The sequence below is a fragment of the Aptenodytes forsteri genome, unplaced genomic scaffold (genome assembly GCF_000699145.1).
Source record: "Aptenodytes forsteri isolate BGI_AS27 unplaced genomic scaffold, ASM69914v1 Scaffold136, whole genome shotgun sequence".
Lineage (NCBI taxonomy): Eukaryota > Metazoa > Chordata > Aves > Sphenisciformes > Spheniscidae > Aptenodytes > Aptenodytes forsteri.
Window position 1 is genome coordinate 485066 of NW_008796111.1, and position 25315 is coordinate 510380.

At 47.8% G+C, this 25315-nt stretch overlaps 1 protein-coding gene across 1 annotated transcript in view; it reads left to right on the forward strand.

The window, feature by feature from the left end:
* COL27A1 (collagen type XXVII alpha 1 chain) overlaps nt 1-25315 on the forward strand; it is a 164097-nt gene that overhangs the window by 1005 nt on the left and 137777 nt on the right. The window contains exons 2-4 of the mRNA XM_009286879.1: nt 8711-8781; nt 13987-15428; nt 25019-25072. Coding sequence (XP_009285154.1) covers nt 8711-8781; nt 13987-15428; nt 25019-25072 — 1567 coding nt within the window. The remainder of the gene's footprint in view (nt 1-8710; nt 8782-13986; nt 15429-25018; nt 25073-25315) is intronic.

Here is a 25315-nt window from a genome sequence, read left to right on the forward strand (position 1 = left end):
TCCCCCTCGCACACCTACACCCTTCCCGGGCACGGGCAGGGGGGCAGGTTCCCCAGCCCCTCCTGGGAGCGGGGGAGAAATACTGCTCCCCGACACTGTCCCGCGGGGACGTGGGGGCACGAGTACCTGGAGATCGCCGCCGCAGTCCTCCGGAAAGTGGGAGAGCCACGGGAAGGGCTGAGGCACGGTCGGAGAGGCAGGCGGGTGCGTGGTGGCATGTTCTTCATGTGTTTAACATACACACACGCGCACAAATGCTTCTTTCTGTCTCTATATGTACATGTAAAAAATTACAGCACGCACCCTGCCCGTCGTCTTTCTCACACAGCTGGGGCCAGCTTTTACTATTTTCATTGTTAAATTTGTTGTTGTTGTTATCATTATTTTCCCGGGGACTAGCAAAGGGTTAATCCCTCTGGTTGCGTTGTCGGATGTAACGATGATTTACCGACACTCCCTTGAAAAGACTGGGATTCTTCTGCCTGGCAGTTTGAAAAAGTTGTGTACAGGATCCCTCTGCTTCTGCCAGGCTCGGCTGGGCTGTGAGATGGGGTGAAAGGGTGGAAACGGGGCGAGGGGATTTGGGGGCGCACCCCCCCCCCCCCCCCCCCCCCCCCCCCCCTGGGCCCCCGCCCCCGGGGTGCGGCCACTGGCAGCTGCCCCATTAGCGCAGCGCTGGAGTCTGGACGTGGATGAATGTGCAGTTTCCTTTGTAGGCTCAGCACACGCTCTCCCTGCCTGCATGTGTCTGTGTGTAAAGTTATGTGGAGAGATCAGAACCGCTCCCGAGGGCTGCAACCAGCTCTCCTTGAGCAGTTTTGTGTGTGTTTATATACTCACAAGGACCGAATTTCAGTGCTTTAGGGGTTTTTTTTTGCCCAGACGTGGCTGTGGCATGTCTGGAGATGCTGGTAACTGCAGCGTCTCCCAGTTGCACCTTTTTAATGTTGGGCATGGTCTGGAGTGAAATGCCTGCTTGGGACCCTGCGAGGGTGGCTGTCTGTCAAAAATGGAGAAGTTGAAAGGGGAACAGGCAGATAAAGATTCCTTTGAAAGACCGAGAGCAGCGCTGCGTCACCGCGAGGAGAAAGGCCCCGATGCTGGGGAGATACTTGGCACAAGGCACAGTCATTTCACAGAGCACCAATTTCTGAGCAGGATGGAGAAGTTGACTGCAATCGTGCTGCAGATGAGGATGGGGAGATCCTGCTCGAGTCCCAGGGCAAGTTGGACCCTGCTGAGGCCGGGGTTAGGAAACAGGGATCTAGGAGAAGGCAGCGTGGCTGCCTGCTCACCAGAGGTCTATGTCTGTTCCTGTATCTCGGTGTCCCAGGCTAGCACTGTGCACGGCTGCACGGGGTTTGAGTGTTGCACTGCCACGGGAAATCTGCACTTTGGTCTTTTCTGGTGACTCTGAATATGTGCGCCTTTTGTTCCCAGGATCTCCTCTGGGTTAAACACCTCGCCAGCGTGCTGCTGATCCGTTCCCTCCTCAGCAGAGGTCGCTTGCTACCCTTCGCATTATCTCTCGATGGGCTTTTTGGTGCTGGGTTTTGATTTGCTTGGCAGAGTTGAGTGCTGTGCATCCTACCATTCCCACAGCTGGATGTTCCTGTTGAGGCTGTTAGTCTTGGAGAGGGTCCTCTGAGCCCAGCGCTGGCTTGTGCCTGGGCTCGCCAGGCCACCCTTGTGCTGCCAAGTCTTCCTCGGGGTGGGTGAGGGTGGCGCTGCCTGAAGGCAGCTCATAATGGGAACCTTCCGGTGTGTTCCCATGTGGCACTGGGGGTCCTGCTTGTCCCAGCGCTCCTGCAGCATCCTCTGGAGCAGGGCTGGTGGCTGGGGAGCTGCCAGAGGTGCAGGAGACTCATGGATGGAAGTAGGAGGGCTGGCTCACCAGGGAAGGAGAAACAGTTGCAGAGTGTGCTGAAGCCTTGTCCTGGCTCGAGCAGCCAAAGCTTGTAAAACAAGAAGAACGCAAAGTTTGACAGGCTCTGCAAGCTTAAAATGCCCCTCTTGATCATTTCTGTTGACGCATTTTTAGTGAGCACAGGCTCACTAAACCACAGAAGAAGGTTTTGCATTCAGCTATGCACTGAGCACGCATCCAGACCATAGCGCTTGTGCTGTTCAGCTGTGGCTGTGCCACCTTGGCCCCTTCCAGCCCCAGTGCCACGTACTGGCCATGGAGGAGGCTTGCCTGATGCTCCTGGAGGTCTCCGACGGGTGCCTGCTTGTTGTCACAGCCCTGGGTTGTTGGCGTAATGCTGCTCTGGCAGGTGCCTGGCCCATGTGCTGGATGGGAAAGCTGCACGCATGGTGCTACAGCACCCACCTGGCACCACCAAGGTGGGTCAGCCCCTAGGAAGGGCTGGAGAAAGGCACGGCTCTTGTTTTAAGAGGAAAAGACCATTGCATGCAAGCCGGGCAGGTGATCTGGGGACAAACTATGGCAGTGCTGGGCAGATTCAGCAATGGGAGCAACAGGCAGGTAAACGATGCGTGTGTGCTGGGTGCCTTGGGGTAGAGAGGAGGCGATTACACAGCCTCCTGGAGCTGTGTCCCAGGAGGGAAGGGCAGTGTCACAGCCAGGGTTACAAGCTGAAGTCCAGTGTCCAGGTCCTCGCTCTCCTGCTGCCTTGATGCGCCACTGAGCAGGTCCTTTTAATAAAGCTCCAGCTTCATCCCCTTTCTGCAGTGGGTTGAGGGGATAAAATCTGCCCTGCTTGAAAACAGTGTTTTTGGAGGTTACATTATTGACCGAGGGTCGCCCAGGTCTTGTGGTGATGGGGTTGTAGGAAATCTCTGACCAAAGACAGACACAGAGCATGCGGGTTTTTTCCCTTTTCTCTTTCTTTGCCAATTTGTTGGGGGCATCTCTTGTGGTGAGGGGGTTGTAGGAAATCTCTGACCAGAGACAGACACAGAGCATGTGGGTTTTTTCCCTTCTCTCTTTCTTTGCCAATTTGTTGGGGGCATAAGTAGAAATGATGGCCGCTTACTGAAGCGCAAATGGAAACAGTGGGGAATTCTATACGGCTCTGCCAAACCCCATTCACAAAATGAAGGAACGCAAAAGCGTTTGTTGGAAGGACAAGAAAGGAGTTAGATGACAGATCGTGCTTAGCGCTTCTGTTTGTTGAGGGCTCCAGTTACTAACTGAGAACACAAAGGCAAGGGCCAGTAGTGAGCGTTGTAGCTTCACACAGCAGCAAAGTCAATAACCCAGACGGACAGGGGTGGTGAGCAAAGAGGAGACCAAGTAACGGGACGTCAGGAAAGAGCCCCCATTGCAGGAAGTTGCTGGGTGGTATCTGGGAGGGTGTTTGAGTCATCACAGCCTCGTCAGCCAGTCTTGCATCTAGCAGGTGAGGAAGCAGGTTGTCACCAGCAGGAGCTCAGAGGAGCTGGTTAGCTCTGGGCCAGCTTTGTGCAGTGAATACACAAGCTCTAGTTCCCAATTAGGAGGACAAGGACCAGTGGTTTGAAACCCATCAGCCCTCCGCCTGCAGGTATCAGCATAAACCCTTGAAAGAACAAGGTGCGAGGTGTCTGCAGGAGGGAGGATTAGCCACACTGATGCTTCATCTCCACGTTCTGTGTACTGCAGATCTGCATTTCCCTCCCGGAGAAAACCAAAGAGGAGCTACGGGTGCTGGGGGAGCAAATACCAGGCCTTTATGCATCCAGACCCTCCTCGTGCCTGGCTGATATGCAGCCTTTTAGGAGAGCAAAGCTTCTTTGCAGCACTTGAGACTTACTGCTGTACCGTCGCCACGAGCTGAGGTCCCTCCCCTTTGCGAATGATTCCTCCCTTTCATCAGGCCCGGGTGGGTCGCTCTTTCGCTACCAAGGGCCTCCTCCGAAGGAAGCAGCAGCTTTTTCCGGGCCACAGTTGCCAAAACCCTGAGATAAACCTCTACAGGCACAGCACTAAGGGCATTTTCGTCCTGAATTAAGATTAGATTTGGCAGAAATGGTGCCAGAATTCCCTGGGAATTTCTGGGTTTGCGCGCGCGTCCCAAACTCTGGGGCAGGGTGGAGCAACTGAAACGTTCCTGTTGAGGATCACCCCAAGGATGGAGTCTGGCCTAGAGAGTTTCCCATCCATTTGGGCTACTGGAGTCTCCAGTAATAATGGTGGGACAATCTTTGAAACCCTCCGCTTTGTACTCTGCTCAGAGTGCTGTTAAAGCTCAGGCAGCTGCACTGACATCCCACTTCTCCATCCTTTCCCCTTATGGCTGCACGTGCAATGAATTTTTAGTTGTCGCCTGAAAATTTGTTTTGATAAATGCGTGCCCAGAAGCAGTGGGTTGCGTTCTGGACATCTACATAATGATGCATTCCCATTGCTCTCTCCAGAAACTGAGGGTGAGAGGAGAAATACCGTAGTTTCCAGAAGCCCCAGAAAGAGAGCAGAAATCTGCTGTGCAAAGGATGATACTAGTACAAAATGAGATTTCTACCCCAAAAAGCTGGGAGTGGAATCGATGCCATGGTGCAATTTAAAGCCTCAGTATGTAAGTTGTGATTTTTTTGTTCCCTGTTGACTGTCAAAACTGCTTGGGAGTCTTATAAAATATCACCTCCGGTCACGTGCAAAGGATCTTAAGCAATATAGACATTTTCTTCTTTTAAGATACATTGTCTGATCTACAGCTAGAAATGTAGATTTGCCTTTTTCGCAAAACAGTTTTCAGCATCCAGCTGGCTTTCTGGTCTTTTTGGACAGGAAAAAAATGCACCTGAATGGAGGGAGGGGGAAATCGTTTTTCCACCCTGCAAAAATGTTTGCAATTTCAAAGACATTTCCCCACTGTAAATGAGGGAGAAAAAAAAGTAAAAAAATTAAACGCTCCTTTGGGCCCTTGTAATATTTTCTTCAGCTTCGACCCATCATCTAAGCAAACAAGATGCCAAATCCATTTGGCCTTTTTTTTCTTAAGGCAGGGGCAAAACTTTTAATTCAGAAATGCTGAAATCGTTCCAACCAATTCCAGAAATTGTAAAGTGAAGAATTAGCTGATCACGACTATTTTACAGATTGCTTCAGCTTTGTCAAACTTTTTTTTTTATCGATAATTCCTGACCAAGCCTACCCTAGAGCCTGTTGTCTTACTATTGTCTTTAGTTCAGTGTAGCGCTTTATTCCTCTGTTACAGAAGCCAGTGGGTGTCGGGTAAGAACCGGTATGTTCAACAGAATTTTTCCTTTACTTTTGCTCTCGAGGTTGCCACCCTGAACATGACTTTACTGGGGCTGTAGCAGCAGGACACGCTGTGCGCAAGCCACCTGGAGAGGTGATAACTCTGCTTTAGCCCCCGAGCCACAACTTGCTGCTCTCAGAAGTCTGGTTTCTTAACGCTCGGGAAAAAGATGGCAAATGAGTCTGGAAGCTGAAAACCACAGCTTTGCAATCGTATGCCAATTAGCAGTCGTGATGTCGTCAGGTCTCCGAATTGGTGCATACCACCCCGTGCAGGGACCTCCTGCCTGTCCTGAAGCCCCAGCAGAAGTGGTGCCCTTAGACCTTCCGGTTACTTTTTGTAGGAACTCCTCCGGATGTTTATTCTTGGCTGCTACCTGCATGCACGTGGTCCTCGCTGGGAAGACACTGAAATCACCACCAAGGCTGAGAAGTGTTATTGCTGGTCTTTGTACTTCTCTGTCCCTCTCTGTCTGTTGTTTCTTGCCTTGCACTTTTGACGCTGGTTAGTTCCCATGGACTGGCCACGGGAGCTCGCAAAAAGTAGCGAAGCAAAACTTAGGCTGTAGTCAGTAGCTTCAGTTTGCTGTAAAGGGAGTTTGTCTGCACTGGAAAACTTTTAGGGTTCACGTGAGCTTACATCACAGGTATTTGGGGGCGTTTCTTCACCCAGTGGCTATAGCAGTGGGATCCTCATTCTGGTATTCAAAGGCCCTATACAATAAAAGAAATAAATGCCTTCAGTGGGTAGCTCTTGATAGAGTCTCCGTGGAAATCACTGGTTCTGGGAAGAAGCCGAGATAAAGGCAAGGTAGGTTTGATAGCTCTATATAAGGAGAAAAATCTTCCTTTACTATTGCTACTCAAGGTGCTTATGCAATCCTGTCGGAAAAAGAGCCTGCATTATAAAATCCTGCAATAATTAACAGCCCCATCAGTCACAGGTCTGCCATTTGGAAGCTGCTTTTGCTTTTTCCATTAAGTTGGTAAATTTTGCCAAAGTGTTTTTCTTCAGTGTTTTGGCATTCAGCCCCGGTCTCAACTCTTACGGTATTGGCTGGGGGGGGGGGGCCGGGGGAGGGCGCGCCCCAGCCACACCTGGCAGCCCTCGCTCCTTTCGTGTGGCAGCAGTCGCTGGACGTAGTGTTTTTCTTCAGTGTTTTGGCATTCAGCCCCGGTCTCAACTCTTACGGTATTGGCTGTGCGAGGGGTCCCCAGGAGCAGCTGAGGCCAGCTGGATCCCACGCTGGATCCAGGAGACCCATTCGTCTCCTTTATAGCCCCGTCAGTGTCACTGGAATGAAATTACGCGCTGGATTTTCCCCTAAGCTTGTTCCTCTCACCGTGTTGGTCAACAGGGATTTTGGATGCAAATTTGGGTTGTGAAGGTTCCCCCCCAAAAAAAAAGATCTGGACTTCAGTTAGGTGTGTTGTGTGCACCAGTGTTTGTACAAATCTGATCCTCAACCAGAGAAAAGGTGTTCTTAGCGCTTGGGACTCCTGCTGCCCTTCAAGTTCACGTGATGTTGGTCACCGCCTTCCCCTCGTCTTCCCGTGCTCACATCGGGCAGTCAAGTCCAGCTCGCCTGCTCTGGTGAGGTCTTCGCTCCATGCACGTGTGGAATTGTGTCCACGTCTTAAAACTCCATTGTTCCTTTGGAGGTGAGCACAGAAACACAGGTCTTGCCGTGAAGTGGATTTTAGCCTCTTTTAAGTCATAAAAAGACTAGAGGTAGCCATGAAGAATCATCCTCTTCTGCTTCCTTTCCTACCTCCCCTGAATGAACTGGGACAACAGCTCTCCTTGTACTCAGCTGTGTCTTCAGCCCGAGAGCTGTGTCCAGTGGGATGAAGTGGGCAGAAAACCACCAAGTCTCCCCAGCTGGAGATCTCTTGAGCATAGCGAGGCTTTCCTGGTTAGCGTATGGCTGGCTCTAGGACATAGCGAAAGAATACTGTGATTTGGCTATTCCAAGCTGTTGTTCCTTCATGCATAAACTAAAGCAGCCCCAGAGCTCCTGACATGTGCAGCCCAGTGTCAGGGTAATGGAAACAGCAAAGAATGATGTGGTTCATCTCACTTGTTTCCCAGCCGATGCGGGGCCGCTCCAGCATTTTGTCCCTTCAAGCCTTAAAATATTAGTGGCTGGATTCCTGCACGGATTTTAACATTCAAGGCCAGGTTTCCCCACTGATGTGTAAATCACCGTGGCTTCATTTGAGGTGTGGGAAAGGGTCTCCTGCACTGGGTGAGGATCTGGCCCAGGGCAATACATTGCCCCAGAGGATGCTTTTGTGTGCTAAAGCTGAGACTTGATGGCAGGAGAAGAGTGGTCTCTAATCCCATTTGATAAATGATCTGTCTTTGCCAGATCCGAGGAGAGGAGCAAGCTGCACTTTGGCATTGCTTTGCATATCCCAGTGTTCGCACTGGCTTGGCTGAAATGAAGAACAACCTGTGGATGTCCCACTCTGCTTTCTTCTGGCTGAGGACTTTGTAGTTTACACTTTTGTCTCTGTTCCTCCAGCAGCCCTTGCTGATCAAGCTGTTAAATATCATCGTTAGAAGATGAGGGAATTCAATCTTCAAACTTTCCACTGACAGTTTTAAGTGAGCTTAACCAAGGAGTTTCCTATGTTCGTTATTTGGCTACAAATCAAGGAAGTTGGTGGGGGAAGGGGAGGCTTCAGCTACCTTTCTGGTAAAAGTTTTCCTCTCTGCTGGCACTTCAAGGCTTAGTTTAGCTGACTGAAAGGTTTGTCCAATTCCCTCTCAGGCGTGAAAGGGTCTGCGAGCGCGCTGCGCTTGGGAGTCTGCAGCTCTCACACTTTCTAAAATTTCCTGCCATACCAAGCTAATGAGAAAGTCATTAGTGGCAACAGCATAGGGCGCGCTGAGTGCTTAGAAGCTGCCCCCCATCTTTGCATCTGGGTGTAAAAAGAGGAATAGATCCATGTAGGGTTTTGTATGTTTAGAATATTTTTAAGCATGTGGTAAAGCAATAGGACTCGGAATTTGTTTGCTGAGATGCAGGTGACATGTCGCTGCATGTCAGCCCATTTTCTACCCGTGTCCTCACAGACATGCACGTGCAGTCCTGGCATGTCTTTTGACCTTCCAATTTTGAATTATTTCTCCATCCTTTTGCATTTCTGGTGTCCTAGATGGGATGAGTGCCAAAGAGTAGCAGTAGCGAAGGGACTGCTGACCTGGCACTGATGACATTGCATCTCAAAACATTGGTCTGGTCCCTTCTAATACCAGTGGGAAAACCTTGCACTGAATTCAGCTGGCTTTAGATGACTTTTAAGTAGTAAAATGAAATCTCAGTCGGAAGCAAGAGCTGTTCTGCTGAGCACCCATTCTCCATTTCCCAGAGACATGTGGACACTGCCACTGACTTCATTAGACTTGTGACCAAGGAGAAAGCCCTTAACGGAGGGGCTAGTTTTTGTTGCTAATGTTGTAGAAACTCATTATTTTTTCTTCTCTTCCAATTTTAGGGGATTCTGCTTTCTCTGGACTGTATTATGTTTTACCTGGTTCCTGGGATTCACACAGGGACATTCTGAAGGTAAATTGCACTTTTTTTTCTTTTTTTTTTTTTTCCTCTCCTCTTTCAACTGAAGTACAAGCCAAGGGCTTTGGTATCAGTTTAGGACCGTCATTTAACAATGTCTGAGCCTAGTGCACAGAATTAAATGCATTTATTGCTGATCATTGCGGTACTGATGATATAGATGACGCAGTTAACAGCTGGCAAAACCCCAGTTTTTTACAGGTGATTACGTGCCCCACAGGATTTTCAGAAGTGCCTGTCTGTCTGGTGGGAATGAAGCACTTTGGTGTGTCTAAAACGTCTACCTACACTTGCTAGGACTTAACTGCTTTTTTAGAAAGTGCCCCTTGAGGCTGGGGCATTAAGGAATTAAGCATCTCTGGCAGACGGGCTTTTCCTTGACTTGAATGCAACCCGGTCATGCCTGTGCAGGCACATAGGATGCTGTGCATGCAGAAATGATGTGAGTTCTAAAAGTAAAAGCAAATTTAAGGAAGACAAATCCCACAGGGGTGGTTGATAGTAGAACGACTACGTCTGGCTCAGTCCCTGGGCTGTAGGGGAAGTATTCTATAGGGGAGTGATCATACACCTTCACCCTATCTTTACACCCCTTCTCCAGGCATCCCCTCCCCAGTGCTGCTGGGGCCAGGACAAAAGGTTGGGGTACAATAATCAGTGACCCCACAAGAGGAGATAGAAAGCTTCAGAGTCAACAAAAATAAAAATAAATCCGTCTTTTACAGTTGATAGTGGGAGCTGAGCATCTCTGCAACATCTGTTTGTAAAGGAGCCATCTCCTCTTAAAATAGCAACACCTCTTCCGCATGGATGCTTTACGTGGGTATATGCTGGAACTGAACAGCTTCCTCCACAATCAGTAGACAACAATAAGTGGGCTAGCAGGCTCCAGGGCTCTCCCCTTAGTCTCCAAAACATGAAGGAAAAATAGAAAGTTGGTCAATGCTCAGCTGTAAACCGGCCCATGGAGCGCTTTTTACAGGGGGGGGGGGGGAAATACATCCCTGCCGTCAGCAATTTTGAAAAATGTAATATTTTCCAAATTCTGCTTCAATGCAAAAGAGGTGAACATCTGGCTGAATTACTTAGTCAAGCAGTTTTCAGAGCAAGTTTTATGTCAGCTCATAAAGAGGCAGAACAAATACTGTGTCTTGGCGTCCCTTTTTTTCAAGTAGATTTTAATATGCTGTTTAGATTCATCTCTATCCATCATTTTACTCCCATGATAATTATGGGATGGTGCCATGTCTTTTAATTGTTTCCATCAACCTAAAGGAAACTCTTTCACTTCGCTCTTACTGCATTACCTTAGTGTGGCAGATAACTCCCCTCTGAGATACTTTATCTGTGATAAAGGAATTTAAAAAATCTTGCTTGGTTTCCCCACAATCAGACACAGGCTGCTCTTCTGGGTACCGGAAAGTAAAAACTTCCAAGGAAGCAAAGGCTGTAAGGAAACATTGGTGACCTGAGACTATATTATCACTCAGGATTTCCAAACATGAGATTTATAAAAGCAAGTAAGAGCTTGTTCATAGATCTGTGTGAGGATGAAATTAAGCCAATGCCGTGGGCTTTTGAACACACTGCCTTTATTACTATAAGGCTTAGGGGTCTTCCTGCACACTGGAAAATCAGGGGATGCAGAGGGTGATTTTTCCGTAAGTGTTACAAATCCAAAAGATCATGAGGTTAGTGAGTTCGTCCGATGTGCACTGACTAAGGGTCTGGGCGGTAACTTTTGGAAATGTAGCGTTTATTCAACCCAATTTTAGCTGTGGGCATCACATCTCAGCTGCTGGAATCTAGGAAGCTGCAAGTCATTTCTCTCCTGCCTTTTGACTTCTTTTTCTTATAAAGATTTTTGCATGGGGAAAGCGGGAGGGAAAGAAAGAGATGGGAAGGAGGGCAGTAAAGCATTTTATCCCCTCTTTCAGAGATGATCATGTGATTGTTCATGAATCTCCGTGCATCTCACTTCACGCAGAGTCTGCTCAAAGTTTTTCCCAGTTGCTCAAATGTTGCTGCAGGGATGTTGCAACTAGCTTCAAGGCACCTGGGGCCAGGCAGCTCTAAGTGAATGGTTTTTTAAATAATGTGTTTTGATGGAAAAATCTACATAGGAAAAAATTCGAAGGGGAAAAAATGCTTTGCTAAACTTGGAGCTACTTAAGGAAGCCAAAATTACCTTGCATTTTACGTTAGTTGATGACATCCCGTCATCCCAGGGGATGTGCCCCACCAGCGCAGGGCAGTTGGCATGGGATGGAGAGGCAGATGGGCTGGGTGCACAGGAGTCCTGAGCTGTGTGCCTGGACCTGGTGCTGGAAAATCCACATACATGTCCTGCATGAGGTCTGTTTTAGTCAGGTTTTGCGTAGGCATCTAGAATTTGGCTCTACCTTAGCGGGTTTTGAGGGAAAGGAGTGGTTGGGTTGTGCTTTTTTTCCTTTTTCTTAAGGACTGTTGGATGCAGTTGCTAACGAGGCAGTTGGATTGGTATTGCAAAGAGCAGCGGCATCCTCTGAGCAGGGAAACATCCTTATGTCTTTGCAGAGCAGCTACCAAATGAGTAGCTCCCGGAGTGTAAAACATCTCTGCCTAGTAGAGACACACCACTGTCTGTGTCTGGGAGAGAACCTAAAAATACACGTAGAAATTGGAAGCTGGAGTCTAGCTCCTAGTTTAAGTGGTAAATTTATTTCCTTAGGGCTAAATCCTGATTACTTTGAAGTCTGTGTCAAGGGTCCCACTTGACTTCGCTAGAGCCAGGCTTTGGCCTTTACCATTTCATGGGCTCTAGAGATTATCCAGTATGAAGATACTGCTGTGATTCCTCCATTCAGTGCAGAGAGGGGAAGGCTCTTTGCTATGCTGAGGGACAGTCCCGTTGGGCAATGTGGCAGAAAAACAGTGGGGGACCAAGGATTTCTTAGTATGGGAGAAGTACCATTATTAACACTTGCACATGCTGTGCAGTGAATTATCCCCTCTGCACAGAGTGTGAAAATTTCCATCCCCTGTCACATCTGACGCATCTTCTCCAGGGTAGTCTCTGCTAGAAAATCATAGAATCGTTAAGGTTGGAAAAGACCTCTAAGATCATCGAGTCCAACCGTCAACCCAACACCACCAGGCCCACTAAACCATGTCCCTCAGCGCCTCATCTACACGTCTTTTAAATACTACGCATCTTCTCCAGGGTAGTCTCTGCTAGAAAATCATAGAATCATTAAGGTTGGAAAAGACCTCTAAGATCATCGAGTCCAACCGGTCAACCCAAACCACCAGGCCCACTAAACCATGTCCCTCAGTGCCTCATCTACACGTCTTTTAAATACCTCCAGGGATGGGGACTCAACCACTTCCCTGGGCAGCCTGTTCCAATGTTTAACCACTCTTTCAGTAAAGACATTTTTCCTCATGTCCAATGAGGAAATGCTGCCTTAAAAAAGGGAGATGGGAATAAAGCTGAGCTCAGACAAAGTAAATATTGATTGACTTATTCTTACATACAAAAATGGCCAAGGTTTTTGCCAAAGTCAAGGAACAGAGGTTTTCTCGTTATCCTCCTCCTTTCCTGGCCAGCAATATTACAGGCCTCAGACTGGCTTGAGCCTACAACCCTTCTGGCCAATGCTGAGGATCTCTTTTAAGTGCCAGTTTTCCAAATATTGGGTATTGTGCTGAATATTTAATAGTTAAGGGTGAAAGAGGCCCCTTTAGAAAAGGAGCTTGTTTTTTCTTTGGACAACCTTTGATTTACTTGTCTTTTTAATCTAGGAAAGCTGCAATCCCATGATGTTAGCTGACATGCTGCCATGATTGACACTGCTGCATTTCTGATTGTTAAATTCTTACCTTGCGAGATCAGCATTTGGATTATACAGCCCAGGCTAGATTCCCCAAAGAGCACTTAAGTACACAAGAGTTAGCTGGTCATCGAGTAACGGGGATTGCATTTGGGCAGGGAAGAGGGAAGGAAACACAGTTATCCTAGCTCATTTTCAACAGTGGTAGTGTCATGGTAATCATTATAGCCTTACCTTTATCTGTCTATACCATGTAGGTAACATCTTTTATTAGACCAAATGTTTGAGCTGGAGTTAGAGAACAAGCTTTTGGGCACACGAGCACCTTTTTCAGGTCTGGGCACATTTACCTTTGCAGCTTTTCTCACGTAGACCTCAGCATCTTCCCTAGTTAAGTAGTTCAGCTGAGACTGCTGCCAGCTGGCTCCAGTTTGTGTTGCTGTTGCCTGCTAATCTGCCTTGGACTCTGAGCTGTGTGTGACTCCTGTTAGACCTTGGGGCCAGAAACCAGAGGATTCTGCTTGTCTGTCCATTGCAGACTTCTCCCGGAGTCAGTGGAGAAAGATAGGTGCCTCTGGACAGCAATCCTTCTCATCTTCTCTTAAACAAGGCACCCAGCTCCTAGGTGACAAATGCTGGAGGCGAGTCCTACCTCTACTGTTCAGTGGCAGCCATAACTAATTTCTCAGCTCTTCACAAACCAAGTCTGGTTCCTCCAACTTACTAAAATAATTTAAGGCTGTAAGATGATCTTTTGGGAAAAAAGTACTGCTGTTGAGAACCTCAAGCAGTTCGGTGAAATCTAGGTGCAATTTTTTTTCATGCTGGGAGGTACCTTTGCTTCCCTAAACTCTCCAGAGTCTCAGAGATCAAAAGCTGCTTCTTACTAATTTGGAGAGAGACAGATACAAGGCTTTGGCTCCCTTTGAAAGTTCTGTTCCTTGCCTTCTGGGGATATAAGATTTTGCAATCCCAGCTCAGTCTGTTGTTCAAATTCCTTTCCAGCTGTGTGGTCAGTACTCAGAATTAAATCCCAGGGAAGTGGACTATTGGTGCTCAGTGGGAAATTTCCTTGTAGTGAGGTCAGCTCCCTCCAGAACATCTGGAGCTGGTCCCTGGTGGGACAGGACAGCTAGCCAGATGCACCATGGAGCTGATGCGTTTTGGTGATTGCTGATGACCAAGTTGAGCATGCACTTGCTCCTCACACTATGTGCAGAAGAGCTATGTGCTCTCCATTCTGATTATTTGAATGTGTGTGTGTGTGAAAGGATGGTTGGGGTTTCCTGTGTCCTGTTACCCTTTTGCATGGACTGGCTTGACCCCCATACCCATCCAGCCCTTGGGTTGCCCAACACCTCACATGTTCTTTGTGTTTCCCTTTCAGATGTGGATGTCCTTCAAAGACTGGGCCTGTCAGGGAAAAGGCCGTCAAGCGGATGGTCCTCATCACGTACAGTTCCTCAAGGGGTCATTCCTTTCAAATCAGGGGTCATCTTCACTCAGCAAGCACGTGTCGAAGCACCAGTCAGCACCATCCTCCCCGCAGGCTCCAGCACTGACCTGCTCCTGGTGCTGAGCCTCTGCTCCCACCGCATCAACAATGCTTTTCTCTTTGCTGTCAAGAGCAAAAAGAAAAAACTGCAGCTGGGGGTCCAGTTTGTGCCTGGGAAGATCATAGTGTATGTGGGCCACAAGCGCTCTGTATATTTTGATTACAATGTCCATGATGGCCAGTGGCACAATATGGCCATCAATATCCGTGGCCAGACAGTCACTTTATTTACTTCTTGTGGGAAGCGCAGAGTACATGCGGATTTGCATTTTAAAAAGGACGAGGCATTGGATCCACATGGATCTTTCCTCTTTGGGAAGATGAACCAGCACTCCGTGCAGTTTGAAGGAGCCATCTGCCAGTTCGATATTTATCCTTCCGCCAAGGCAGCTCATCATTACTGTAAATACCTAAAAAAACAGTGCAGGCAAGCAGATACCTACCGGCCGAACCTGCCCCCTCTCATCCCTCTCCTGCCCAGGGATCCCAGTGCCTCCCCAAGTACCCCACAGCATATGGAGCCCTCGCTGCAGGGTCTGAGAAACCTGACCACTGCTGCCCCATCCTTGGAGTTTGGCAGGGTCACTGCACCCCTCAAGGCTCGGGGTTCAGGTGCAACAACCATCGCATTGGTATCATCCCCACCATCGCTGCCAAGACTGAAAACCAAAGCCACAAAAGTCACAGTGGCCCCATCTCCTGTTCCATTGAGTACTGAAACACAGCCACCCACCCGTTCGGTCCCTCGGGGGACGGTGACGACCCTCAGGGTGTCTCGGCCCACTCCCAGCACACACATGGAGAAAACTCCCCTTCCCGCCTCCAAAAAGGCCCCACCAACAAGCCAGAGCCCTGCCACGGCCAGCAGGAAGGAGTCCAAACAAGAGACCAAAAAGAAGATCAACCAAAAACCCACCATTGAGCCCTCTGAAGCACCCAGTACTGTAAAGCCAATGAGGAGGATGACTGATAACACAACCAGCAATGTCCACTTTGTCACCCTAAAGCAAACCCCGCAGAACCCAAGCAACGGGCCCGTTCCAAAGAAGCACGTGCCGTCCCCCACCAGGAAAGTGGATCCTAGTAACGTCCCTCTGGTGTACACCAAACCACCCCTGGGGTCTGCCCATCCCATCTCCAGAGCCAGGGCACAGGCCTTCAACCTCACAACCCCAGCTGCGACTGATGGCTATCAAATCTTTGACCCCCTCGGACCCACTCCGTTTCCATTTTTACTGGGATATCCAGGAGTGAAAGGAGAGAGAGGACCTCAGGTAAGTTCAAGCTCTTAATGCTAACTATTCCCAGTCACAGATCAGCTAAATGATTGGCAGACCATAACCTACAAGGGTTTCTATAAAGCTCAGTGGAATGTGACAACTCGAAATAACAGCCAAGCACTATTGCATTTCTGATGATCACAATTTTAGCATATATCTCAGTGTAAACTTGAGTGCTCTGTGATGGTGGATGCCTCTTAAAAGTTTGTGATTAAAGTTGCTGCTTAATGGTAGATTTAAGAAAAGGAAGAAAAAAAAAAATCCCACCTTCTTTCCTATAAGTTGCTGGTTACAATTTTGATGGCCAGGCTGGGGCTCTGTTCCACACCCCTGGTTTTACTCAGGGACAAGAGGGCAGAACTGCTGGTCACGTTCCAAAGAAAACCCAGGTGCCTCAAAAACATGCCACAAATTAACTATTTCTTAACCTTGGTTATTAATTTTTTTTGTACCTGAAATTCACAATTCCAGAAAAGTTCCCTGTTTCAGCAAATGCAAGTACAGAGATTGCTTCAGGATTTATTTTTTTTAACAAACTCTCTTCTATTTTTTAAGGTATAAGGTTTTGGGGGTTTTTTATTTCTTATAGCCCACACTTAAAATGTGCAAAGAGTTTCCTTTATAAATTTAACTACTGCATTCCACACACAATAACCACTCTCAGGGTGTATATCTTGGCTATCATAAAAGTATACACACATTTTGTAATGCTAAAAGCAGTCAGGCCACACTAATTACCTGCTAGCTTTTTTTTTTTCAAATGTAAGAATGCAAACAGGATCTTTAAACTGGCCAACTTTTAGGAGGATTGGTGTTCCAACCCAAGCCTTTTGCTATATTGTGTATACAAGAGAGGGGTTGTACATGTAAAATAAGTTTCTCCCAGACGGAGTCTCTAGTTGCCAAGTTCCAGCCTAGAGCAAATTTTTACAGCTGACTTCTTAAAATAGTGAAAGAAGGGTTTACAATGGAAATATTGAGACTAGCTTAAGGAACGCAATCAACAGCACTTGTGTCTGCAGATGTGCTGCTCATTGTTGCAAGTAACACCTAAAGTGAAATGGTTGTGTTTGGCTAAGCCCGCAATGGGTGCTCACCTTCAAGGTTTGCATTTCCTGCCTGTCCCATTTCAAAGCAGTGTGGTGATTTCTCTCCTTGTAATTTGGGTGGGGACTCACTGAGGGGTGTGTTCTGTTTGAAGGTTCCCATCCCTGGGAGAGGTGAAGATGCTGCCCCGGGCAGGGGGATGCAGCCCTGCGCTCCTGCCTGACTTTACAGGCACGCAGCCCTGTTGTAGTCTTTGTACTTGGAGAAGTTTTGCTAAATCCCTGAGTAGACGGAATGAGCTTCAGTGATTTTATCTTTGGGCAGTCTGCTGTGTTTCATGGAGAGTCATTTCAGGCATATTTCCAAGAGGAGAAATTCAGCAATTGTGAACTTCTCTTAAAACACTACTTACCTGTAAGGGGTAAATCTGGGTGGCCTGCCCTGAGCCCAGTGAAATCCTGGCCTTTTCCACCTTCTTGCCCTGCAAGTGTCGTGAGGGTGACCAAGCTCCAAGCCCCCACTTCCCCCTGCAATGTAAAGAGCTTATTATTGAACTGGCGTGGAAAATCCCTCTCAGCTTGTGAATCATAGCAAAGAAACGGATTCAGGCTGTGGAGGGCTGAGGGAAGAGATGGCAGGATTTTTCCATCCTGTCTGAGAACAACTGGAGTCCTCAATCGAGGGAAAGGAGAACATTTTGAGGCTCTGCCTGGTCTTACCCTCTTTGACTGCTGGAAACAAAGTCGGCACTTTGGGAGGGAAAGGTTGTGGCTCAGCTGGAGCTGTCTGCCGTGTGGTTCTTGATAGCTCCTGTGACTCGCTCGGAGATCTCTGTAGCATACTGCATTGGATGTCTCTGACGTGGGAAGAGAAAGAGGAGAAAAGACCGGAATGGGGATGACATGTTGAGAAATTAATGTAGCACTTCAATGGCCAGGCCAGCATGTTTCAGAACAAGCGCTGATAAATGCTCCGTGCCTGAGTAATTACCTGGCGCCGTCCTCGTGTTGCTGGGCAGGCGTTTCTGGTGAGGTCAGTACAGGCCTTCCTGCTCTGCTGCACGGTATCGCAGCCCGGCGCTTTCCCTGGACGGGGCAGGTTATGGGCTGGGAATGCCATACACGGAGTTTGGCACGCGGGTGGAAGGATAAGATGATTAACTAGTTTTCCCAGTTGTGTTGCCTGATAGAAGGTCTCTTCAAGAAGACTGTCACGCTGGGCAGAGAAGTGTGAATGGGAAACTGCCTTCTACCTTTTCAGCAAGGATTGGGGCCGCCTTGGCAATGATTTATGGGCAGAGGCAGGCTGGCAGCCAGCAGCACTCTGCCTGTCCGGCTCTCCGCTTAGAGAGAAAAGACCATCTCTCATCCTCATCATCCCAAAATCAGGATGTGATTGACAGCCGGGGTGCGAGGCAGTGATGACTCAGGCACTGCGGTCTCTGCAATTCTGGCTTTGTAAATGCTACCAAAATAACTGTGGTATAATCTTAGCTGTGCAGAAGGGCCCCATCCCCACACTTGAGGGAGGTGTCCACGTGGTGAGAGGAGTGCAAGCCAGGGGCTAAAAGGATCCGTTCACCTAACAGTAAACGGCAACACCCTCCGTGAATTAATCTGTCCTGAAAGACCACCACAGTGCTGCGCAACAGGAGACGGAGACGCTGCGTCCCACATGCAACTAACGGCAGAGCATTAATTCTTCAGGAATGCTGGGTTTTTCTGGGCGGCTAGAGAAGGGAGGATAATGTGCTCTTAAAAAAGAAAAATTTCTTGGGAACCATTAATAACCACAAGCATTTGGGATCTCGGCTCTACATTTCTTTTCGAGGGGGGAAATAGCAAAAAGAACACCCAAACATCATGCTAAGTCAGGAACTCAGCACTGACTCAGCAGCTGGCAAATGTCCCTCTGAATCATCCCCACGGCTGCCCGCAGCACCTCTGCCGAGCCTCGCTCGAGTTCTCCCGTCTCCGCGCGGGGCCAAGCGGGCCATCGCCCAGCTTGCAGAGCAGCGTGACCCCAGCACATGGCTGCAAGTAGCTTGGACACCCACAAAAGAAAAATAATATATGAAAAATCATATTTTGTTGCCAGCATGTCAAGCCCTCAAGCCCTTGCAAGGCTGTGATGTGATAGGTGTTTTGAATCCTTTGGTGGATGAGGTATCATTTGCTTGTCTATACCGGCAGCAGGTTTGATGGGGAGATTTAGGGGGCTGTAGCCCTCTCCCTTGCCCATCAGCACTGCCCGCTGGGATGTGCATGCTCTGTGTTACGTGGTAAAGCTGCAGCAGACCCATTGCCCTGGGGTCTAGCTGGGTTGTACACAGTGTACCCCAAGTTGGACCTTTCTCCTCCTATATAAGAAGTCTGTAATTCCATAGCTTTTTTGCCCCTGCAAACAAAAAGCCGCATATTGACTCTTTTGACTAGTGTCTGAGGGTTATTTTTAGAGCAAGAAAACCATACCTGACGCTGAACATGCAGAGGAGCGGGCTGAGTTCACTAAGAGGCTGTGGAAGCACTGAGTAACGCAAGAGGAGCGGGGAGGGAGGGAGGGAGCGAGCATGTTTCAAACGACTCCCCGCATATCCGAGTCGGAAGAGTCCCCGGGCGGGTGCGCCAGCAGCCTCCCGTTTCCATCCGCGCGGCGCGGTGCGTGGCCAGGAGCCCCAGGTTCGAACCCTGGTGGCAGCAGCCCAGCCAGAGGTGTGGCGTTTCTCTGGCAGGCAGCCTTCTTTCAAAGGCAGATGTGTTTCTGAGCGCGTCCCCAGTCTAGACTGCTCCAGCTGCCATCTTCTGCACGAGCAGTTTGTCTTGGAGCCCGGCTCCTTTCATAAAGAAGCAATCCTTGCCAATTCAATCGGTGGGTAGGGGAGAGAGAGGTGATTGGGAACGCTGATAAAATATGAAGTGCCTATTTCCAGTCCTCCTTGTACCAGAAAAGGCTACTCAAGCTGACAGTCTATGATAAATTAAGGAACACACAATGTGTTTGAATGACTCTTAATGAATGAGTCATATTAAAAAAAAAAAAAAAAGAGGAGATCGCACGCTTTGTGTAATACATGGGAAAAGTTTTAGCCTCACTCACACAGTTGGATCATAATTTTTTGTTAATTTAACCAGAACTGTCCCCAAAGGGAAATCTTCTTGCAGGCAAATGACTAAGCATCAGAGAGCTCTATTTGCGTAAGACAAAGTTCATTTTGAAGAGCAGTAGTTGAAAGCGTGATTGAGATAAATGTGCTGTAAAGTATGTAGGGATGTATTGAATAAATATATACAGGTATTTTTAGAAATCTTTAAAAATAGACAGTGAGTGATAGAGTATGGGATCCCTCTATTTCTTCTCAGCCTTTCAGACTTCCTTCCAAGGTCTGAGATTGCTCAAGAGTCTGAAGTGCCTCATGCAGAGACTGTTCCTGAAATGTCTCTGTAGAAAAGCTGCTTTCATCAAGCTGGAATACTAATATTTTGCTATGTGTTGTGCTGCCACTCTATTAGGAATCCAATTGTGGACAAGGACTTTTCTGTGATAGGTGTTGTACAGACCTAGAATAAACATCTGTGTCTATTGCGGAAATCATATTACAAGACTGGCTTTCCACCAACATCTCTGTTCCTGCCAGAATTATGAGGAGTTTTTCTTTTTAGACTGGTTGAAACCCAGATGTGTCCAAATTTAATACGATAAGCCTGCCTTGAAAAAGGAAGTAACCCAAGTGCTGGATTTTTTTTTCCCCAAAATTGCAGATTTGTTTTAGGCAGTACTTCAAGCCAGGTTTTAGTTTAGGTCCTGTCTCCCTCTCTCTGCAGTGCCTGGCAAGGACAGCGTGAAGCGGGGTTGGCATGTCTTTTGAAGATGAGGTCTTCTCCTCCTCTTCTGTTCTCCTGAGCAGGGGATTTTTAATTCTAGTGCTGCCCCTGTAGCTGCTCAGTCCCTCCGTGCTGGTGCTTTCCAGCCGTACAAGGCTAAACGGTGGGTTTGTGGTAGTGGCCTTGCGTGTGAAATATGCCTCATCCTTCTCCAGGAAGAAAACAAGACAGGTTCTCTATCTGCAGGGGTAACGTCACTGCTCAGAACTTGATGCCAATGTGAGGAGAAGCTTTTGATGCATTTTCTGAACTCCCTTTTAAGTTGGGTTTTAGCACATGCATTAGCATCTGAGAAAGAAGAATATTCTCTCTTCAGTCCTTGCGGTGTTTTGCAGGATGCCCACCTCTGAAACGCAACTGTTTCTGGGATAAAGGAGAACTGTGCCACTAATGCTGTGCAGGGGTACAGAACAACAGGGTAGGCAGCAGTACGTTGGAGAGACCCTAAAATATGGATGTGTCAGTCTATCAGCATGCACTGGAATATGAGCTGAATTGTGTCCTGCGTAATTGTCAGCTATTTGCTACTAGGCTGAGTACTTGCCCCTGGGGAAACGATTACAGGAATACTTTGCTATCTAAGTAAGTTGATTCAGTAGTCATTCAAAAGGAAGCAAGTCATTTCCCAAATCACCAGCATCAATTCCTGTACCGATTGTGCTTTCCTTGAAGCCCTCTTGGAACAGGTTCAGCCTTGCTCAGGTTTTGAGATCTGAAGGCAGCTAACTCCCAGTGGCATTGCTGCGGGCGGAGGAAGCAGTGTGAGGAGGGTCATGATGTGGGAGAGGCAGAGGTATAAACTGGCTGATCTCGGCAGCAAGAGGAAATGGTGAGATTTCTCTTGTCCTCGGGGTCCGATGTATTTCCCTTTCAGACAACTTAGCTTAATTTTCCGTTTGCAATTTGAAGCTCAAAAAGCTAAGAAAAAAAGTCCCCTCTGCGCCAGAAAGTTTCCCAGCAGCAGCTTAGAATAAATCCTATAATCATTTGGTGGGATCAGTCATCGTTGCTAATGCTACCGTGGGAAACCGAGAAGGGTTAAACTTTTATGTGGCTGCCATTAGCTGCTTCACAGAACTGTTCAGGCTGGTTAACAGTTCAGCTGTTTGGCTTGAGAAGAGAGAGTATCTGCTTCTGCCATGTTTCTCCTTGATCTCTGATGTTGCTCTGTGTGATAACAGGGTGTGTGCTCCCTGCCATCAGTTTGCAGAAGGGAGTAGGCAGGAAGCCAGAGAGACAAGAACCAAAGTGCTCGGAACGGTAGCTCGCTGCAGGAGGCTGTCAGCTTTGCCGATCTCATGAGGTGTCCCTGCAATGGGAGGGCAGGAGCAGAGAAGCGATATCTTCCTCTAGCTGCCAGGAAAAGGAAACTTTCCTGCCTCTCTGAGCGCTTCCCACTGCTCCCTATGGAATTCCCCAGGGGTGCTCTAAGGGGTACAACGGAAAGGTCCACACAGGCTCTGTGTGATCAGTTTAACTCTTCCCTGCATTAGGGGTGAGGGTGGAGATGTCTCTGGTGAGCGTAGGGACTGCATGGGCCTTACCTCCAGGCAGACTCTTAGCGCCTTGCTGCGTGGTGGCTCGTTGATAGACACCTCTTACTCGCCATGTCTTGGAGCCTTGCGTTTTAAGTGGGATTGCATCCATCATCTGTAAGTAGCTGATCATCATCCATCATCTGTAAGTAGCTGGGCCCTGATCCAGTCTTAGTCTTCTCTGGCTGCCTCCGTGGATGTGCATTTTCCTTTGTGTGCATTGCAATATTGCTCTCTCCAGGCAAAGGCAGTTGTCTGACGTGGGCCTCTCGCTCAAGAATTTGAGCTGGATGATATAGGGGCATACATATAGGGCACAGGGCGAAGGAGAAATGAGTCACTAGGAAGGCACAGTACATGTCCCATCCAATCCAACTACCAAGGAACTGTGTGAGAAGCTAGAAGGTGGTCTTGCAGTGCGTCACGTTTCACAACTACTTGTGTTCATCCAGCTACCCCAGTTCTCTTCCACCTTGACTTGCTTCTAATTTGTACGTGGTCACGCTCTTGCCTTATGCAGTTACCATGGTGGCTGGCAACTTTTAGCCACTCATCCTACCTTATTCTTCTTACCCCTCAGGAGAGGAAAAAGGAAAAAAAAAAAAAAGGCTGAAGGAATGGCAAATTAAACCAAAGCAAAGCGATAGGGACTCCTGAATTATGTACTGCTCTTTCTGTGCTGTTCCAGCTAAATGCCTTTCCCTTAAATCCGTATTCCCATTCCAGTGCAGGTATTAACTCTCTCCTTATTTTTATGTTAGCTTCAGTTTATTCTGAGCAGCCCACATTTTTTGGAGAACATTTTTACGCAAGTGGCCAAGCACAATTGCAGCTGCTGTTAGCAGGAAGGTGGAAAAGGTCACCTCAATTCTGGTACGCATGGAACGCAGTTCTCAGACGGTTGCATCTTCTCTTTTATTTCTCCTTCTAGGGGTAAATGGGGATGGGTTTTGATGGAGAAGAGGTTAAGGACTTGAATTAATCTTTGGTAAACTATTAACTGTCGCTGGATCAGTTGCATTGGATTCATGTTTTGATATCTTCCCAACTAAAAGGGCAAGGGGATTTTTTTAATAAAAGCTTGGATTCTGGAGCACAGTTATACATGAGGCTTAAAAAACCCTACAATCATGTGTCTATTTGCACAGCTGTATAATTGCATTATGCATGGGGCCCTGAGCTGGCACAATGGCAGGTTAAAATGCTGTGTGTATTGCTAAAATGAGGGTCAGCTGTATCAATGAGGGTTGTTAATACAAGGACTAGTCATACTGTGTTAGCCAGCAATAAGTAACTTGCAAAGAGGTCAGATGAAGCGTCCCAGCCTATAGAGACTGGAAATCTCCAGGACAGGCAGCAGTGTTGGGTAGTAGCAGTGAGTGATACGGTGGTAGAAGTCCATCCCTGTGTGTCTAAGTGTGGGGCATTAGCTATTCTATGCTGTGTAGGCTCTCACGCTTTTAAAACAATCCTTTTCTTGTCATCTTTACTACAGATAGAAATAACTATAGATAAAAAATAGGTTATGATTCATTTGATGTCCTGACAAATTAGTAGCACAGAAAGACCTACCCTGGGCTTTGCTTACTCTTCCCCCTGACTGTTTTCTACTGTACCAAGTTTGGCTGGATGTCTTTTTCAAAAGATTTCCTTTATACTAATTTACTGCTTATGTATAGGAGGGTTGGTAATCTTAGGGGAATGTTTATTCATCAGTTACCTATATGGTTCAGGCAGGTTTTCTCTGTTCAAAATCTTATCCTGGGCATGAGATTTAGGATAGGGATCTCCAGGGTTTATTTTTGTTACTAAATCACACCCTTGATGACTCCTGCGTTAGAGATCACGAACTTTTCACTTTTCCTCGGGGTCAGCAATACGCTGCGGAGCCTGAGCAGTCCTGCCTGGCAATCCTTCAGCAGCAACAGGGTCAGCCCTGCAGCAGGCTCCGCCTGGGGCGATCGAGCATGTGAGGTCCTACAGAGGTGAGCCAGTGGGAAGGGAGCGAGGCTGTGCGGGGGCCGGAGTGCGGCCGTGGGGCTTGCGCTGCACCTGCTCCATGCAATGCACCCATCTTCCCTGCAGAGCGTTGCTCCTGGGACCTGCTCTCCTGACTGCCACGCAGTTGGAGAGCTCAGGCTGCCTTCCAAACGTCCTTCAGTCTGCTGCTCTGGATCACTCTCTCCCCTGGATGCAATGAAAACTCATCTTTTGTAAAGAGCTACTAGATTATAAATCCTCTGGGAGACGCTTTAATTAACAGTTATTCTTGTTAGACATGTTTGGCTTGGGGGAAAAGAAGTTTTGAGGAGTTATTAGGAGTTGCAAATGGCTCTCTAGAAACCTGATTTCTCCAGTCGCATTGAAAAAAATGAATAAATAAATGAATAAATTCAAAGGAGTTCAAACCTCATAGGTTAAGTATTTTTTCCTAACCTGTTTCAGATCAGTGCACAGCTGGGTGCCTGATACCTCCACTTTGTTCTCACCCTCTTCCAAGAACCCCCACTACTCTGACATGTATGAGTTGACCTCTCCTATATTACAGAGCCGTATTTAAGAATTTCCAGCATTGACACCAATTTTATTACATTTTGTAACACGTTGATTTAAAATATGAAGTGCTGGGATGCGATTATGTTGCAACTCATGTAGGAACCTACAACACCAAGAACTATACATCCTCAGCTGGTATATATTACAACACACAGTGTTCCTCCCTCGCCAGGGTGCTAACACGTTACTTCTGTTGTGTGCTAGCACATAGCAGAAGACTCCGAAGCTGGGAGACAGTTGTGTTACCCCTGTGTTACAGCACGGGTCCAGGAAACTGGAAGCGTGAAACACAGCTGTGATCACAGGAATGCGGTCCACAGCAGAAAGATGTGAACGCTCTTTCTCTACTCCATGGAAATATATGCTTCTGCAGATGTTATTGTGCATGGCTTTTATCCCTTTATGGTAATAGCGTAAGTTGAAAGGAAATTCTGGCCATGGTGTTATAACTGGCCCTTCTCCCCAGGTCTTCTCCAAATGGTTGTATTATGGGTCTCCTTGAAATACTGTCAGGAGCACCATCCTGTTATAGAACCATCATTAATACTTATTTTTATTTTTCTAGGGTCCACCAGGTCTGCCGGGCTTACCAGGACCACCTGGCAAGAGAGGTTCCCGAGTAAGTGGTTTAAAAATTTCTCTCCATTTGTACTTGCATCTGCCTGTCCCACTGTTCCAAGGGTTGTTGTATGTTCCTATGGCTGAGTAATGATTGCTTCAAGCCCCACTGTTGAGGTCTGGCCTTTTTCCTTTTTCTCATTCCCTGTTACAGGTTTTCAGGAGGCCACACTGGTGATTTGCAGCCTCCCTGGGCTAAGGTTTGGCATCAGCAAAGGCTGGGAATGAATGCTTCCAAATGGCT